An 18,433-nucleotide genomic window follows, 5' to 3' on the forward strand; every position below is an offset into this window, starting at 1 on the left:
CTCTCGCAGAAACTAACGCGTACACGCAATTTACCTACAGAGAATCTTGGTTAACTGTTATTGTGTGCGGCCCCATACCATTTAATTTCCGATGCCAAATAATTAATGGGCAAATCGAGATAATGTAAATTAAATTCTATGAGGATTGAACACTTTAAACCAAGACTATGCTCCAGTCAATGAGCACTCAGTTGTGCATATCTGTCGATCATTGACTGTAAGCGAGAAAAAAGCTATAGCCGAATAGTCGCGTCGTTGACGGTTAGCCTAATAAATGAAAAGATTGCGTAATCAAATGTTTATTTACCTGATTTTATGGAGCAACTTCCAGGATGGACAGCATTGTAAATGTGCTCCATATGGCCACCTTCAGCATCGATGCATGCCCTTGCTCGTCGGAGAAGATTTGCTTGGACAGTTATTCGGCAGAAAATGTGGTTCCAGCACGACGGAGCAGCTCCGCATAACGCGGCCACTGCGAAAGGCGTGCTGCACCGCAAGTTTCCCGGCAAATGGATCGGCCGTGGTGGTCCCATCCCTTTACCTGCTAGATCTCTCCTGATCTGAATCCATTAGATTTCTTCTTTTGGGGGGCCTTGAAAGAAAAGGTCTATACGGGAAGATATTTAATGCGGGATTAGGAAGAACTAGCTGCGCGATTGGATGTGGCTATCACGGAGATCACACCTGAGATGGTAGCCACTGTCCAAGCAAATCTTCTCCGACGAGCAAGGGCGTGCATCGATGCTGAAGGTGGCCATATGGAGCACATTTACAATGCTGCCCATCCTTGAAGTTGCTCCATAAAATCAGGTGAATAAACATTTGATTATGCAATCTTTTCATTTATTAGGCTAACCGTCAACGACGCGACAATTCGGCTATAGCTTCTTTCTCTCGCTTACAGTCAATGATCGACAGATATGCACAACTGAGCGCTCATTGACTGGAGCATAATCTTGGTTTAAAGTGTTCAATCCTCATAGAATTTAATTTACATTATCTCGATTTGCCCATTAATTATTTGGCATCGGAAATGAAATGGTATGGGGACGCACACAATAACAGTTAACCAATATTCTCCGTAGGTAAATTGCGCGTACGCGTTAGTTTCTGCGCGAGAACGCGAATTAAATCTCAAAATTTTCAGCTAATCAATAAAAAAGCAAAACAGCTAACCGGCAGCAACTTCTCTACGATTCCGAAAAAATCAATAAAAGGGGAGAGGGAAACGTCATAGCAGCAACTTCTCTCTTATACTTGCACTTGCCACACGTACATTCCAATACTACTGCAATCATATGTAAAATCAATAATTGCATTCAAAATTTAATCTTTAATATCTCCTTAACCAGTGGTTAGATTTTAACACGGCCAACGGCGTTTTTCTTAGAAAAGTCTCAGGAATAACCCGTTTAAAGGAAGTGCGGCGTTAACGTTCCACCCTGTATACACTTCCGGTCAAAAGTTTAAGATCACTTAAAAAATTTGGTTCAAAATCAGTCACTTCTTTAAACGCGCATAGCTTCTGTTAAAATCAATGTAAGTTGTTTGGTGTGAGGGACTGCGCAGTTCCTTTGGTGAAGAAAACCGTCAATATAACTTGTAAACAAACCTGCGAAGCGCGCTAGCTTAAGCTTGCTTAGTTTCTAAGAAGTCCGTTTCACAGAAGTATGTATCGGTAGAAGGGAGTCAACTAATGAGCTACCGTGTCCAGCAGCGCCTTCGCGGCACTTAGGCTAGAGATGGTTGAAGGTTGGCAGTTGCTATTTGGAATTGATTAAGAATATTTGTGTGATACCATTATACTTAATAAAACAAAAAGTGGTTTTGTGCCTAGTGCTTTTCCACTTAATAAAGTGGTATTTTTATTTAATATATCCCGAATACATTGCATATGACTATGTGAAGAAAGGAAGATTTCCTGAACTAATAAAATAAGTGAAATCTTATACATGGTCCTTCGAGCCGGATACAAAGTATTGGTGAAAATCAGTCTTGAGTGAAATCGAAGTGGTTATTGGTCAAAATGGCATCAAAGAAGACAACATTGAATCAAATGTTTTCGGGTTTATCCGAAAGATTAAAAGAAGTGCATAAGGATTAACAGGATTCGTCATCAGCGGAAAAACAGCCCATGCAGTCGGATGAAGTGGAACTTCGGATCAGCGACTTAATGTCCACTTGGAAAAAGTGTGAAGATATTTATTATGACATTTGCGTTAATTGGACAATAGAAGTAAGGAATGAATCCGAATTTTTTATTAATAATTTGTTCGAGGCGGCAAAAGATAAATATAGGTTAGCTTGATTAAATTTCAAACGATTATTACCGTCTTCGTCCACTAATGTAGACGAAATAAGTCCGCTTGTAAATTTTTTAACGGAATCCGCTCTAATGTCGTCAGTAGGACGTCTTTGAAAAATAGAACCGCTGAAGTTCGATGGATGTCGAAAAAACTGATTGAGTTTTAAGCATTCCTTTGAATCAATGGTAGTTAATACAAATATGAGTAAAACAGATAAGTTAAATTTGTAACGTTATTCCCGTCAGTGTGAGGGGCCACTCACACTACGGGTTTTCTCATTACCTTTGCCCGTCCTTTTCCATCGGTATCAGGGCGCCAGTTGGTCAGTTGGGTGGCCAACAACCCTACGTTATCAATTGAGTCTTCCGACTCCATTCTTTATGCATCTAATACGGCCCTGCGGCCATGCATCTGGACGGTAGCGGTAGCCAGGGTCGCTCAGTATGCTAGGTCGTGGAGAGAGGGGAGGGTTCCTTACGGAAGTCCGATCCTCGCAGACCTATCTGCTGAGGGGCATACATCTATCCCTTACCACCCACACCCAGGTGGTGGTGAGGAGTGCGGGAACATGCGGTATCATTTGCCAAGCATAGAGTTTGCCAGGAACGGACCACCACGGAGGCAATGTTCGCGGCCCGTCCAGCCATAGCGCAAGCTTATGGGATTACGGAGGGCACCGGGACACATTCCAACGGTCTAACTACGCCCCTGCACAACCCGCTATGCACTGGCCGGTATTCAGTCGTGACGTACGTGCAGGCTGGCCTATAGCACACGCCTCACATACGCGAATGGACCCCTGGCTGACTGAGTGCCGCGTCACGCGCTCACCAGCACGCACGGACATATCAGCACAGTCCAGTGGTCGCGTTCCGACTGCCTGCTATGACAGTCTGCGCACGACATTCGCGCAGCCTGCTTGACGCGCGTAACCAGCGTTCAAGCCAGACTCGATGTTCTATCTCCCCTCCTCGTGGGGACTTATAGACACTGTCATTCTTTTAGGACTCCCCGAGGCCGCTTCTCCTTATCTCAGGTTGCCTGGGTTAGTTGGCATGGCCCTGCCTTACTTCTCAGGACAACCTGGACATCGTTTACTGGAGCGCCGGTCTTTTCATCCGGGCCTCTGCCTGTCAACGGGGTCTATCCTTGACGTTAGCTATAATCCACTCGTGAGCCTATCTCACGAGTCGGTAACGTAGGGATTAATAATATCCACTGTTCGGTAGCTTTTATACTTTTTATTCGGTATCTCGCATACGTAACGGGGAACTTCGTTACAAATTATTTAAAGCGTTGTTTGATAGGGACAGCTACGGGTATTTTGAAGAATCTCTCCGCCTCGGAAGAAAATTACGATCGCGCCTGGCACGAGTTAACCGAAAGATACGACAATCCAAGGCTATTAAAGCAAGCTCATGTGTTAGAACTGATCAGAATAGAACCGGTTACGCAAGCCAACGATAGTACAGAGTATGAAAGAGTCCTTAATAGCGTTCAGGAACACTTAATGTCACTGGAAGATTTAGGTGTTAAAACTGATCAATGGGGCTAGTTATTATTAACGTTGATTGTACTAAAATTTGACAACAAATTAATAGTAGATTGGGACCGCTGGGTAAACAATCAGGATCAGGAACCGATTTATAATGATTTTAAAAAATTTATTTGGAAACGTATAGAAACTTGCGCTTAAAAAATGGAAATCTTGCAATCTATGAATGTACCCAACAGCAGTATTCAAAAGGGTAAGAAAATCATTAAGTCTCATATGACTGCCACACAACGATGTCCCCTTTGTGCTTTAGATCATTTGTTATTCAATTGTATCAAATTTAAGGAGAATTCGATTGAAAAGAGAATATAGATCGTAAAGAAATTTCGCGTTTGTTTCAACTGTTTAAAAAATAGACATTTCACTGCAAATTGTCCAAGTAAACGGTTTTGTGAGCAGTGTGGGGGCCGACATAACACACAGATTCATTTAAGGCGTTCTGTTAAAAGACAACTAAATAAAGAAAATGTTTCAATTCCATCAAAACAGAAAAAAGAAACAATTACAACCGAGGTTACTTCTTCATATTGTCCCACATCCCAGAAACATCAAGGGATTTTGCTAGCAACCGCGTTCCTCAAAGTAACTTCGAACGGGCGTTGTGAACAACGATTAAGAGCATTAAAGATCAAGGGTCTGAAGCATCTTTCATAACAGAAAGGGCGGCTAAAGCTTTAGGTGCCCCTAGGAAAAAGGTTGAAGTATTAGTCAAAGGTGTAGGTGCCATCGACTCACATTTGATAAGATCTGCCGTGACTCTTGAACTCAGAGGCATAAACACCAATGCCGATGCAATTCATGTAGAGGTTTTGGTAATAAATCGATTGACCAATTACGTCATACCTAGGGAATTCCACTCGGTTAATTACTCACATTTGAGGGGGCTAATTGGGGCAGATAATTTTGATAACTCTGGGCCAATTGACATTATTTTAAGTGCCGAAATATTAAGTGTTATTTTAAAGGATGGAATAAAAAGGGGTGAAAGTCAACAACCGATAGCACAGGAAACTATTTGGGGCTGGATAATATCAGGACGATATCTTACTTCTAATAATGTTAACGTTAATGCGGTATCGTTTTCCACGATAGAAGTAAATTGAGTACAAGAGTTAAAAGAAATTTTGAATAAATTTTGGGATATAGAAGAGGCCCCGAATAGAGTACCTCTTTCAAAAACCGACAAATTATGTAAAGATTTATTTAAAACTACCACAGTACGAGACCGAGAAGGTCGTTACATAGTCAGGATCCCATTTAAGAATGGTGATCAAATATTAGGAGAATCAAGAAATGTTGCCCTTGAGGCATATAAAAAAATATTAAACCGACTAGAAAAATCCCCGAAACTGGAAAAGGAGTATCAAATTTTCCTTCAAAATTATTTAGAATTGGGTCATATGGAATTGGTACCTAAAAGGGAAATTCCTCTAATATGGTATTTTTTACCCCATCTTCAAGAGGCTCGGTAGTTTCTCGACGGCAAGTACATAAAAGTAGAAAAAGTCATGCCTATACCGCCGTCGAGGCACTACTGTATCTTATACAGCAAGATTGGCCGTCTCAATTTTTAAATCGATTTTTCTCCGTAAAAGATACACTGCCATGATTTTAGTAAAGCTTTTCTTGAAATGGTTTGAAATAAGCTTTTATTTGAGCCCATGAACATCAAAATTGGTTCACGCAATACAAAGATATCATACTCAGTTAGCTATATATATATCGAAAATAAGATTCTTCTTCATAATCTTCTCCAGTCAATATGTATGTATGTCTCGGGCTGAAGTTGGTCGCTAAGAAAAATGACGTCATTTTCACAACGCTTCCAACATAATATATTCAACGATCAAACATATGGTTGTAAACTGTCAATTAAAATCGATATAATCGATCATTAATACGGCGACTACATTGAACTGTGTAAATTGTAATGTGAGGTTATTTTTGTTTAATGCAGTGAGGTTATTTATCGTGTTGCGATATTGAATCTATTAAATTTCTAAAACCACAAATAAATTCAATGAACAGTGACTGAAGGATTCGCTAATTAGATAAGTATAACAGTATATTTTACAATACAGGATGTAGTATATACTTTGTGGTATTTCTATTTGCAGATAAATTAAGACAGAACTTTTTCATATTCATTGATGAGGATAGAGCTGACTGGATTAAATAAGATTAATATTTACAACTCTGTGCCAATGAGAAGTATACTTTCAACATTAATGTGCATGCATCGGTCATTATCAGGAGGATATTAATTGAAAGAAATTGTTAAGGTACTTAATAATCATATGCTAAACTTTCAGGTATTGAAATCATTAATCAAATGCATGCTTTGCCTTTGGTTTTCTTTAAACTGATATTGATTGTAACTATCCGATAGGTTAGATCATATATATACGAACAAATATTTCAGATTAGATTATGGCAATGCTTATTTGAAAGATATGAAACATTCTAAAGAATCTTCATTTACGTAAAATACAAGTTGACCAGTATTTGGATTTGACAAAATTATACGATGGTAGATGTTTATAAAAGATGCGAAGACAACCAAATATTACAGAAGTTAGGTCACCAAGCAATAAAGAAAATGGAGATGGGGCAAAATCAAATACTGGTAAGTAACTGAGATGCTTCATGTTCCTTCAAATATTTATTTTCTTTGAAGTAATCATATACTAAACTTTCAGGTATTGAAATCATTAATCAAATGCATGTTTTGCTTTTTGTTTTCTTTAAACTGATATTGATTGTAACTATACGGTAGGTTATATCATATATATACGAACAAATATTTCAGATTAAATTATGGCAATGCTTATTTGAAAGATGTGAAACATTCCAAAGAATCTGCATTTATGTAAAATACAAGTTGACCAGTATTTGGCTTTGAACAAATTATACGATAGTAGATGTTTACAAAAGATGCGAAGACAACCAAATATTACAGAAAATAGGTCAACAAGCAAAAAAGAAAATGGAGATGGAGCAAAATCAAATAGTGGTAAGTAACTGAGATGTCTCATGTTCCTTCAAATATTTATTTTCTTTGAAGATTAAGATTGTTAAATGATGAATTTGATTTCAGGCTTACTCATAGTGTTATCATTTAGTATTTTACAGTCACAGTGCAAGTGTATTATAGTAAATAGTAATACTTGTGCTTTGACTTAAATACATTTGGTACAATTGAATTAGAAAACCAAGGAAGAAGGTTCGCTCACATACTGACTATTGGAGTTGAATCAAACATTGGGCTTTTCACTCCTACATTCTGGTATTTGAAACAGGCAAGGATGAAAGCATTAAAAGATTGGCAAAGTAAGAATAAGCCAATATTCAGATAATCGTCATCCATTGGTTAGCCATAATTTAAGGATGAGATTCATTGGATGAAATTCTGTAAAATTGAGTTAATAACTGTTGATAGTTTTCCTCTGTTACCTATATGCTAGTATTCTAGGCCAAAGGCCGTATACTAGTCATTGGTATGGATGAAAAAATGCATGTTTATTCTCAATTGAAACTCAGCCCAAAAATTAACGGTCTCCACTCCATTTTGCAGCACCAGAAATCCGACCAGTTTCAACAGTGTATAGAAATTAGCGAAACGACCATTTGAGGACTCTGGCAAAGGAAATGTTATAAGGACGACTCGCCAATGTATCTCCTATGTCACCTTTGTCAAGAATTAGCAGCATAAATGTGAGAGTAATTGGTGCTAAAAAGGAACGTGGTATGCAAAACGACAATGTCAGCTTTGAATATATGCTTGATTGTAGCTTATTCAAAGCTTTGCGAATTGCTTGTCCAGTCTTGCCCCAGTATCAACTCAAGTAGTTGATGTAACTAGTGAAGTCTGGCAAGGTCAGATGGTGGTAAAAAGTCAAATGTTGATAAACAGAAAATGTAAATTCATTAAAACATACATTTTACTTAATTATTTTTATATGTTAAAAGTGTGTTCATTGATTATGAAAAATTTAATCAAACTTTTATTATAGTGAAACTGAAAACATTAAACAAGTAGCCGGGGCATTAATTATAAAGTTCATTTATGCAGAATGCATTAAAAATATCAATAAATTCAATGTGTTGACTATGATATTTTTTCAATATTAATATTATTTTATTAGTTAAGCGCTACTGTTTCAAAAAATGAGAAGTGTGGAAATTTTCTTTAAATTCTGTAGAAAAATTAAAAGAATTATTTAATTTTTTAAATATTATACTCTGATAAAACGTTACGAAATCCCACGAAAACAGACTTCGCCTGTAAAAAAGGCGGCAAGTACATAAACCATCTAGCATAAATAATATAGTAAAATTATCCAATTAAAAAAGTAGTGAAATCCAACTATTAGGCAAGTGTATTTTTTCACCTCAGCAAAAGTTAAATTTTTGAAAAAGAAAGGAACAAAAAAGTTACTTGCCGGTCCCGTAATGTTCATGCACAGTGGGAAATTGAATCGTGTGTGAGATGCAGCTATAGCGTAGTACAGCAAATTTCATGTTAAAATACAGAGTGAAGTTAACCGAACCACATACGATTCTAATTCTCACTGTGCATGGACATTACGGTACCGGCAAGTAACTTTTTTGCTCCTTTTTTTTCAAAAATTTAACTTTTGCTAAGGTGAAAAAATACACTTGCCTAATATTTAGATTTCACTACTTTTTTTAATTGGATAATTTTACTATATTATTTATGCTAGATGGTTTATGTACTTGCCGCCTTTTTTACAGGCGAAGTCTGTTTTTTGTGGGATCCTATATTACGCGATATCGGTACCACCACCAAATTAAGAGTGGTATTTAATGCTTCCGCCAAAACTCGAAATGGTGTTTCCTTAAATGATTGCATGTATGCGGGTCCTAAATTACATAAAGAATTAATTGATGTCATATTATTATGGAGAATTCATAGATTCATGTATATAGCAGATATAGAAAAGATGTTCCGTCAGGTTTTAATAAGCCCAAAAGACTCTTTATATCAATGCATTTTTTGGAGAAACCCGCGATCTGACGGAATAGAGATTTACAAACTTAATACGGTCACATATGGTACAGCCGCGGCCCCTTATATAGCTATGCAAGTATTGAAGCAGTTAGCCAAAGATGAAGAATCGAAATATCCAAAGGCTTCCATTATTATACAAAATAACATTTACGTAGATGATTTGTTGTTCGGTGCTGACTCAATGGAAGAATGCATATTACTGCGAGATGAATTAATTAAATTATTAGGGTCAGCTGGATTTAAGCTACATAAGTGGGAAACAAATGTTAAGTGTTTGTTAAAAGATATCCCTATTGAAGCTTTGGCTAGCAATTCAGTAGTTAGCATTGGTGAGTCCGCCACAAAATTTTTAGAAATATATTGGAACCCTAAGGACGACACTTTTAGTTTCAATTTAAAACTAACCGATAGTGAGACCGTAACTAACGCGTAATACTTTCCAACATAGCTCGCATCTTTGACCCATTGGGATGGGTAGCACCTGTTGTTATAACCGCCAAAATATTGTTACAAAAATTGTGGCAAGATCAAATTGGATGGAATGAAGAGATAAAGAGCGATTTGTGTGATCAATGGGTATGTTTTCAGCGGGATCTACATAAGTTAACAAACTTGAAAATTTCCAGATGGACTGGTACTCGACCTTCGCATTTTAATTGGACTTTGCAGGGATTTGCGGACGCTTCGAGTCTAGCTTACGCTGCTGTAATATATTTACGTATTGAAAACATAGATGGCGTCGACATCACTCTTTTAATAAGCAAAACTCGAGTCGCACCTGTAAGAGGGATTTCTATTCCGAGATTAGAATTATGTGCAGCAGTTTTATTATCAAAGTTACTTAAACATGTACGAGAGGTATTTACATCATATAATCCGAAATGTTCCTGTTGGTCAGATTCATCTGTAGTTTTAACTTGGCTGAAATCCTGGCCGAATAAATTAATACCCTTTATAGCAAATAGGGTTTGTCAAATACAAGAAAACATACCCGAAGTTAAGTGGTGCTATGTTCCGAGTGAATCGAACCCAGCAGATCTTGCTACGAGAGGCACAACGGTTGATAATCTTAAAAATAGTGAATTATGGTGGCATGGGCCTGCATGGATGCAGCTTTCTGAGAATAGTTGGCCAAGAATTACTTTTCCCGAACCCAGCCATACTCTTTTAGAAACAAAATTAAGTCATTCTGTCAATAAAGTCATCTTCACTTTTAACTCTACTGAAGAGTTGTGTAAAAGATTTTCTTCATGGCCTGGGTTGTTGAAGTTTACTGTTACAGTTAAGAGAAAAATCGCTCGCCTGCGAGACCCTGAAATGAATACATCCATGCGCGATTTATTTAGGGAGGCCTCTGAGTTCTGGATTAAACACGTGCAAAAAACATTATTTGAAAAGGAACTTGAACTGTTAAAAAAGGGAATTTCGGTTAAAAGCGGAAAGTTATCCTCTCTCGATCCATTCTTAGATGAAAAACAATTGCTGAGGGCGGGTAGTAGGTTAAGACATGCTCCCATTGCATATAACACTAAAAATCCCTTGATTCTAGGAAGACATCATATAACTCTTCTCATCATAGGATCCACTCATATATGTGCTCTACATGCAGGTTTACAACTAACTTTACGTATTTTACGAGAAACTTATTGGGTGACAGGGGGAAGAAATTTAGTGAAAAATTATATTCATCAATGTGTTATTTGAATTCGTCATAAAGGTTTACCAATTCATCAGAAAATGGGCGATCTACCTTCAGTAAGAGTCACACCGTCAAGACCATTTTCAAATATGGGCCTTGATTATGCTGGGCCTTTCAGAATTAAAACTAGTGTTGGAAGGCGCAGCCAGGAAAAAAAGCGTTGGATAGCTTTATTCGTTTGCCTGTCTACTCGGGCTATTTATTTAGAATTAGTTTCCGATTATTCCACTTCCGCGTTTTTGGCCGCATTTAGGAGGTTTGTTGCTCGGTTTGGATTACCTACTATGATAATGAGCGATAATGGTTCGAATTTTCGTGGAGCTGATCGCGAATTGAATAAATCTCTAAAGGCGTTAAGGGAAGATCATAGTATAAATAATGATTTTAGTATTCAAGGCATAGAGTGGAAATTTATTCCACCGTTTTCTCCACATATTGGAGGTATATGGGAAGCAGGCATAAAGAGTACGAAGCATCACATCAAAAGAGTAGTAAATAATCAATTGTTAAACTTCGAAGATATGACAACGCTCTTAATGCAAATTAGTGCATGTTTAAACTCGCGTCCCATTGGTCCTATGAGTGATGATTGTAATGATTTTTTATACTTAACTCCTAGCCACTTTATTGGCTCTGGTATAGTCAATAGTGTTCCTGAACCCAGCTTGTTGAACGAAAAGGAAGGGCGTTTAACTCGATGGCAACGAGTACAACAAATGCGTGATCAATTTTGGAATGTTTGGCGAAAGGATTGTTTTACAATTGCAAAATAGACGTAAATGGAAAATCGCCTCTGAGAATGTGAAAGTAGATGATATGGTTATAGTAAGCAGTAACACACTGCCTCCCAGTGGATGGGAGCTAGGTCGCGTGGTCGGGTGCTTTCAGGGCGGAGATGGTTTAATTAGGATAGCAAAAGTAAAAACTGCGCGTGCAACATTCAATCGAGCTGTCAACAAATTATGTTTATTGCCGATACGCTCTGTTAATTCCGATCAGAGTAATTAGATTAAGTTTATGTCGTAATTTAAGTGCGTAATTTATAAGGCAAAATAAGGTCTAAATTGTATCGCTTAGTTGTAAACGAGGCGGGTGGTGTATGTTAAAATCAATGTAAGTTGTTTGGTGTGAGGGACAGCGCAGTTCCTTTGGTGGAAAAAACCGTCAATATAACTTGTAAACAAACCTGCGGAGCGCGCTAGCTTAAGCTTGCTTAGTTTCTAAGAAATCCGTTTCACAGAAGTATGTATCGGTAGAAGGGAGTCAACCAATGAGCTACCGTGTACAGCAGCGCCTTCGCGGCACTTAGGCGAGAGATGGTTGAAGGTTGGCAGTTGCTATTTGGAATTGATTAAGAATATTTGTGTGATACCTTTATACTTAATAAAATAAAAAGTGGTTTTTGTGCCTAGTGCTTTTCCACTTAATAAAGTGGTATTTTTATTTAATATATCCCGAATACATTGCATATGACTATGTGAAGAAAGAAAGATTTCCTGAACTAATAAAATAAGTGAAATCTTATACAGCTTCACAATGAGGAAAGATATAACAAAATTTAAAAAACCGTCGGAAAGCTGATGAAATTCTACATATAGAAGAATTAGCCCAATGCACGTAAAACGTATAGTTATCAAATTATAATTAAATAAAAATACTGCTAAATTTAAAATCTTAAAACTTTCGTTACGTCAATTCAATTTGTTGCAGCACTTGCAATGGTTGTAGTAATTATGTGAAACTTTGGGGGCACAAAGTTCAAAGTTTCAGCTTTAATTTGAGCCATCAAACATAACGATATTCATTGTATTTCCTTATTTTTGTAACGTTTATCTGAGTAATGCGGAGAAAAATTTTTGACCAAAAAACAACTGCCCAAGTATTTGAAACAATTTCAGATCGAAGAATCCGTCTGTATTGAATGACCTATTCTACTTGTTTCATATTGCAATTTTATTCAAATTACTCAAAGCACCATTAATTTCTAAGTTAAATCAACAAAAGTAGAGTAATTAGTAACCACACAAGTCTATTTTATTAATTCTGACATTTACAATTATCATATTTCTTTTAATTGAATGAAAGTGCAATATGAAACAAGTTGAATAGGTCGTTTAATACCGACGAGTTTTTTGATCTGAAATTGTTTCAAATGCTGGGCAGCTGTTTTTTTGTCAAAAAATTTTTCTCGACATTACTCAGAAAAACGTTATGAAAATAAGGAAATACAATGAATATCGTTACGTTTGATGTCTAAAATTAAAGCTGAAGATATGAAATTTATGCCACCAAGGTTTCACAAAATTTCTACAATTATTGCAAGTGCTACAACATGTAGAATTGACGTAACGAAAAAATACAAATATTGATTTCAGTAGCATTTTTATCTAATTGTAATTAGATAATTACACGATTTACGTGCATTGAGCTAATTGCACTATTTGTAGAATTTCATCATCTATCCAACGGTATTTTGATTTTTTTTCATTATGAAGCTATGCGCATTTAAAGAAGTGACTGTTTTTGAACCAAATTTCTCAAGAGGTCTTAAACTTTTGACCGGCAGTGTATGTACTTACCGTCGAGACACTACCGTGTCTCTTGATAACCTAGCAGTTTTGTGATAACCTTATACGCTCTTTGGAGGGTATTTTGGATTCCAAAGCAAAATCCCGTATCAGTGCCTTAAGAATTAAGTAAGTAATCTGATTTCTTTGGAGTTCATTAGGATTTTTACAAACAAATGTCACCCATTCAGAAGAGGTTTGGTTTTGGCAGAAGAGCCAACTGTCGAGTTCACATAACTGTCTGTTGATGAGTTAAAGAACCTGGAGTTCATGGGGGCTTCCCGATGATAGGTGATCTGACTCAAGTGCTTTTGTTATAAGTAACAATTGTAACCCAGACCTCTAAGTCATTTCATCCGTCGATTTCTAACAAATGCTTGTTTTGGACTTTTTTCTATATTGAGAGCGTCTACGTACAGACACAAATATTAATTTTCAGTGAAGTTTGTGTATAATTTATTGATTGTATTTAATAATTGACTCTGTTGGTTATATATAATATTTTCCTTTATGTTGCTGTTTCTTTAACTTGTTAACTAGGGAGTTCTAGCGAAATTGTACTGATTCCATACGCATATTAATTTTATGTCGAGACACGCATGAATGACGTATTATCATAGTCGATCGCAAATATACGTCCCGTCCGTTCCAGGGCGCAAATTAATTTTCGAAGACGTATTCATATGTACTACCCGTACCCGATATTGTTTACGCCTGACGCATTTATGCATCTTGCCCGGTTAACAGATTAATATTCATGTACGAACAGCCATGTACTGCTCTATGTTTTTCCATCTTGACATGCACTGGTCGAATAAATATTTTAATATCGAAATTGAAACTATAATATTGTAAATATTTTCAACGTATGTAGATGAAAATTTTTAATTAAAAAAATTTAAACATCTTAAGTCCGATGAAAAAGACTCTGCCTCCCCCCCCTTTACCTAATATTTTACATTGTGGTGATAAAGCACACATCTGTATTCTTCTTCCTCCTATATTTCTATATGCATTTTGATAGCTGCGAATAAAAGTATCAAGTGCTGCTATTAGAACCTTTTGGGATTCCTAATTCTATTTTGAACAGTTGAGAAATTTTAATCAAATGATCAAGCAAATTGTACGTACTTTTACATTACAGTGCTTTTCAGATATAAGGAGAGAAACTGTAGTAAAACTTACCAATTACATTTAAATGTACAAAATGGCTCATGTGTGGAGTCGTCGAAACCTGACACTCATAAATTCCACTGTCTCGGTGTTGCGGATATTTTATCTGGAGCGTCCAATCATCTGTATGTACATTGTGAATTGCTCTAAACCGCTGGTCGTTTGTGTATGTGTAACGGCCAATAGTAAGAAGGTGAATGTCTCGGTGTCTGACCCAGGAGACTTGAAGGGTCATCTGGAAAAAGAACATAGAAAAGCTAATGATTTCAAAGTAGTTAATTATATATTAAACATGTAGCGGAATAATAAAGTTAGGAAAATAACGTCTGTTAATGTTGTACAGCCATTTGAAATCAACGAACGAAACTGGTGTTTAATGAGTTCTATTTATATATTGGCTAATTAATTGCTATATGAAGAAATTTTGCGCCCTTACATATTTTTCAAAAATGCTGACTGCGCTAAGTTATGAAATAAGTAACCACAGACAATTAAAGTTCAATAAGAAATGAAAAATGATTAATAATTCGAGAGCACGAACATTTAATGTTCTTTATGTAGGGGAAGGTGGGATATTTGAGAATGTGCGGGGTAATAAAGAACTGTGTTCAATATATTATATCTATAGTAATTTCATGGTAACCGCTAGTATAATATATTTATTTAAATGACCTCTCAGTGTAAACAGAGTTGTAAGCGAAAAACTGCCTTCGTAATCAGTGTATAAGCTCATTTAAAATATTTAGTTAGTTTCCATCTAATTTTATCGATATATAACTTTAGATGATAATACCTTATTTGTGTCTGAATTTTATTTATACAGGGTGTAACGGAACGACCGCATTTTCTCGTAACTGAAGGTTCAGGGCGACAACCCGAGTGTACGTGTAACGTTTCATTCGAATCGGTCAAGAGGTTTAAAAGTTATTTCCATTTAAAAATCACCCTTTTTTGGTCCTTTTCGAACGACTTTGACTGCACAATGGAAAGTGGAGAAAGTGAAAAAACAATTGTTGAACACCTCGCTCGAATGTAAAAATGATCGATAGCGCATAATAATACATTTGATATTAATTTCTATAATCTGGTTATTAGATTAATTTAAGAAATATCAAAATCCTTTTCATTACAATTCCAATTCAATTGAGAACAAGTATCATTGACTTAATTGATGGAAAGAGCGAGTTGACGTAATGAAAAGAAAATTATCAGAAGCTAAGGTGTAAAGAGTGTACTAAAAAATTAACACAAGCAATGCATGAATGCGTTCTCTTTCTGCCGACGAAACTGAAGAGAATGATTTAAGATTAATAAATAAATATTGAGAAAATTAAACTTACCCATTTAATGTGCTCCAAGTTCTTTTAAATCGGTGCTTTGGAAAAGCATCAAACTGGCTCCTCGATGATTTTCAGAAAGCACACTACCACTGATATTGCAATTAAAGACTCGCCAATTTAAACAAATTAGATATTAACCTACGTTTCTTCAAAACACTGGTTAATTTTTAACTTTTCAACTGTTTGAAATAGGTCGAAGAGAGAGACATAGAGAGAAAGAATAATCATTACGACCTTTCTTTATCAGCCTACTTCAAACAGTTCAAAAGTTTCAAATTAACCAGTGTTTTGAAGAAACGTAGGTTAATATCTAATTTGTTTAAATACGCGAGTCTTCAAGTGCAAAATCAGTGGTAGTGTGCTTTCTGAAAATCATCGAGGAGCCAGTTTGATGCTTTTCCAAAGCTCCAATTTAAAAGAACTTGGAGCACATTAAATGGATAAGATTAAGTTTCTCAATATTTATTTATTGATCTTAAATCATTCTCTTCAATTTCGTCAGCAGAAAGAGAACGCATTCATGCATTACTTGTGTTAACTTTAGTACACTCTTTACATCTTAGCTTCTGATACTTTTCTTTTCATTACGTCAACTCGCTCTTTCCATCAATTCAGTCAATGATACTTCTTCTCAATTGAATTGGAATTGTATAATGAAAAGGATTTTTCTATTTTTTAAATTAATCTAATAATCAGATTATAGAAATAAATAGCAAATGTATTATTGTGCGCTATTGGTCATTTTTACATTCTAGCGGGGTGTTGATCAATTGTTTTTCACTTTCTCCACTTTCTATTATGCAGTTAACAGGATCCCTTATGCCTACTTTACCGACAGTTCAAGTCAAAAAACAATTAGTTTAATAAAAGTCAAATGCGAAGCAAATTGAAAAAACGAGCTTCTTTATGACAAGATGCCAGTTATAACGAGTCAATCGAGTTTAAAAAAACTCAAATCGGATGAAGAATAACGCTGTACCACTGTCCCGCTTTCTTGAAGTGGAAATAACCACAAGTGACCCCTCTTCAAGAAAGCGGGACAGTGGTACAGCGTTATTCTTCATCCAATTTGAGTTTTTTTAAACTCGATTGACTCGTTATAACTGGCATCTTGTCATAAAGAAGTCCGTTTTTTCAATTTGCTTCGCATTTGACTTTTATTAAACTAATTGTTTATTGACTTGAACTGTCGGTAAAGTAGGCGTGAGGGATCCCGTTAAAGCCGTTCGAAAAGGACCAAAAGAGGGTAATTTTTAAATGGAAATAACTTTTACACCCCTTGAACGATTCGAACAAAATTTTACACATGCACTCGGGTTGTCGCCCCGAACATTCAGTTACGAGAAAATGCGGTCGTTTCATTACACCCTGTATTTCAAATGCTGTATATATATGTTAAAGGTGAGCATTATACTTATATATGACAGAGATAACATTCGTAAATTCCATTTTTAATTATTGTATATTTAGTTTCATTTTGTAATTTCGTGTAATTGAGAATAATTCTTGACAGGTAATTTGGAACGCGTTTGCAATTATCCCTTCGCAAAACATTTTATAATATTATTCGGTTTCGACTAAGTTAGCATTACTTATGTTATTCATATACCTAAATCCTCAATTTCAGTTACCACGAAAATACATTAAAATAACTGTGAGACAATATAGCCTTGAAGATATACGGTTCGATTCAGATGATGTCAAACATGGTTCATTTTCGATTCGAAAAGCAGCTGTAAAGTATGGAATTCTTAAAACTACCCTAGGCAAACAAGCTGAACTTGGACTAAAGAAGCTATTAAGAAGTGGTTGTTACCCGGATTTTACTGAGAATCAAGAAAAACAGATAAAACAAAATATATTAGACTCCTGTAAATCCTTTTATGATATATCTCCAACTTTATTGAGAAAAATGGCTTTTAAATTTGCTAAAGTTCTCAAAATAAAATACATTTAATACAATGTTGGTAACTCTTTGGAAATCCCTCTCCCCACTACGTCCACCAAACTGGTATGCATGCATGCATCCGTCATCAGTGAGATCTTTGCACTCCTAGCGGAGACGCAGCTAACTATTAGATGCCCACTTGCACTCCTAGCGGAAAAAAGCGAAATACTAATTACCCACACTGCCATTCGGCATTTCTGTGTTTCGACTACCTTCGTTAGACATCGGTTCACTTTGGGTGCAAGCACAAGAGCGGTATAGTTTCATCGGTTCTCTCTTCCTAATTCTTACTTCTAGGCTACTCGGATCTCGAATTCTCTTTCGATTGACCGTGAGGCCATTGGATCAGTAAAGCCAGTCTGGGTCTAAAATTCTCTCTCACTATGCCTCCACAAACTCACCAAAACGTAGAGCTACTGAAGCATTCGTGAGAGTACACCACCACTGCATCTCTAAACGCTCACGCATACCATTACTGCGGTACGTGCATGTTTCGGTCTCAGTCGTTTAGCTTCGGTATATTTCGAGTACGAGAGAAAGCAATATAGTTTTCTCGGACTTCTCTTTCTCGCACTCGATTTTTGCTGGTTCGACCAAGGAGCCCAGCCGAGCTAGTTGAAACAAACTTTGTCGGCCAGTTCTGATAAAAACTGGTCAAACTCAATGTATCATGATGAAATATTTATAAGCACCATTTGTGACTTATTACATATTATAATAAATAAAGAAGTGGATCATAAAAAATAACACTTAATAAATTTTGTTATGACTCATGCGTTATGTGTTATTGTTAAAAAGATTTCATTTTTT

General features: G+C 36.3%; 1 protein-coding gene across 1 annotated transcript in view; it reads right to left on the reverse strand.

The window, feature by feature from the left end:
- Positions 1-18,433, reverse strand: part of LOC136778025 (opioid-binding protein/cell adhesion molecule-like) — a 1,000,824-nt gene that overhangs the window by 464,294 nt on the left and 518,097 nt on the right. The window contains exon 4 of the mRNA XM_066734634.1: positions 14,348-14,570. Within this exon, the coding sequence (XP_066590731.1) occupies positions 14,348-14,570 (223 nt within the window). The remainder of the gene's footprint in view (positions 1-14,347; positions 14,571-18,433) is intronic.

Source organism: Prorops nasuta, unplaced genomic scaffold (assembly GCF_024137725.1).
Source record: "Prorops nasuta isolate Cenicafe-Biocafe unplaced genomic scaffold, Cenicafe_Pnas_1.2 PNAS00013, whole genome shotgun sequence".
In the NCBI taxonomy this organism is placed as follows: Eukaryota; Metazoa; Arthropoda; class Insecta; order Hymenoptera; family Bethylidae; genus Prorops; species Prorops nasuta.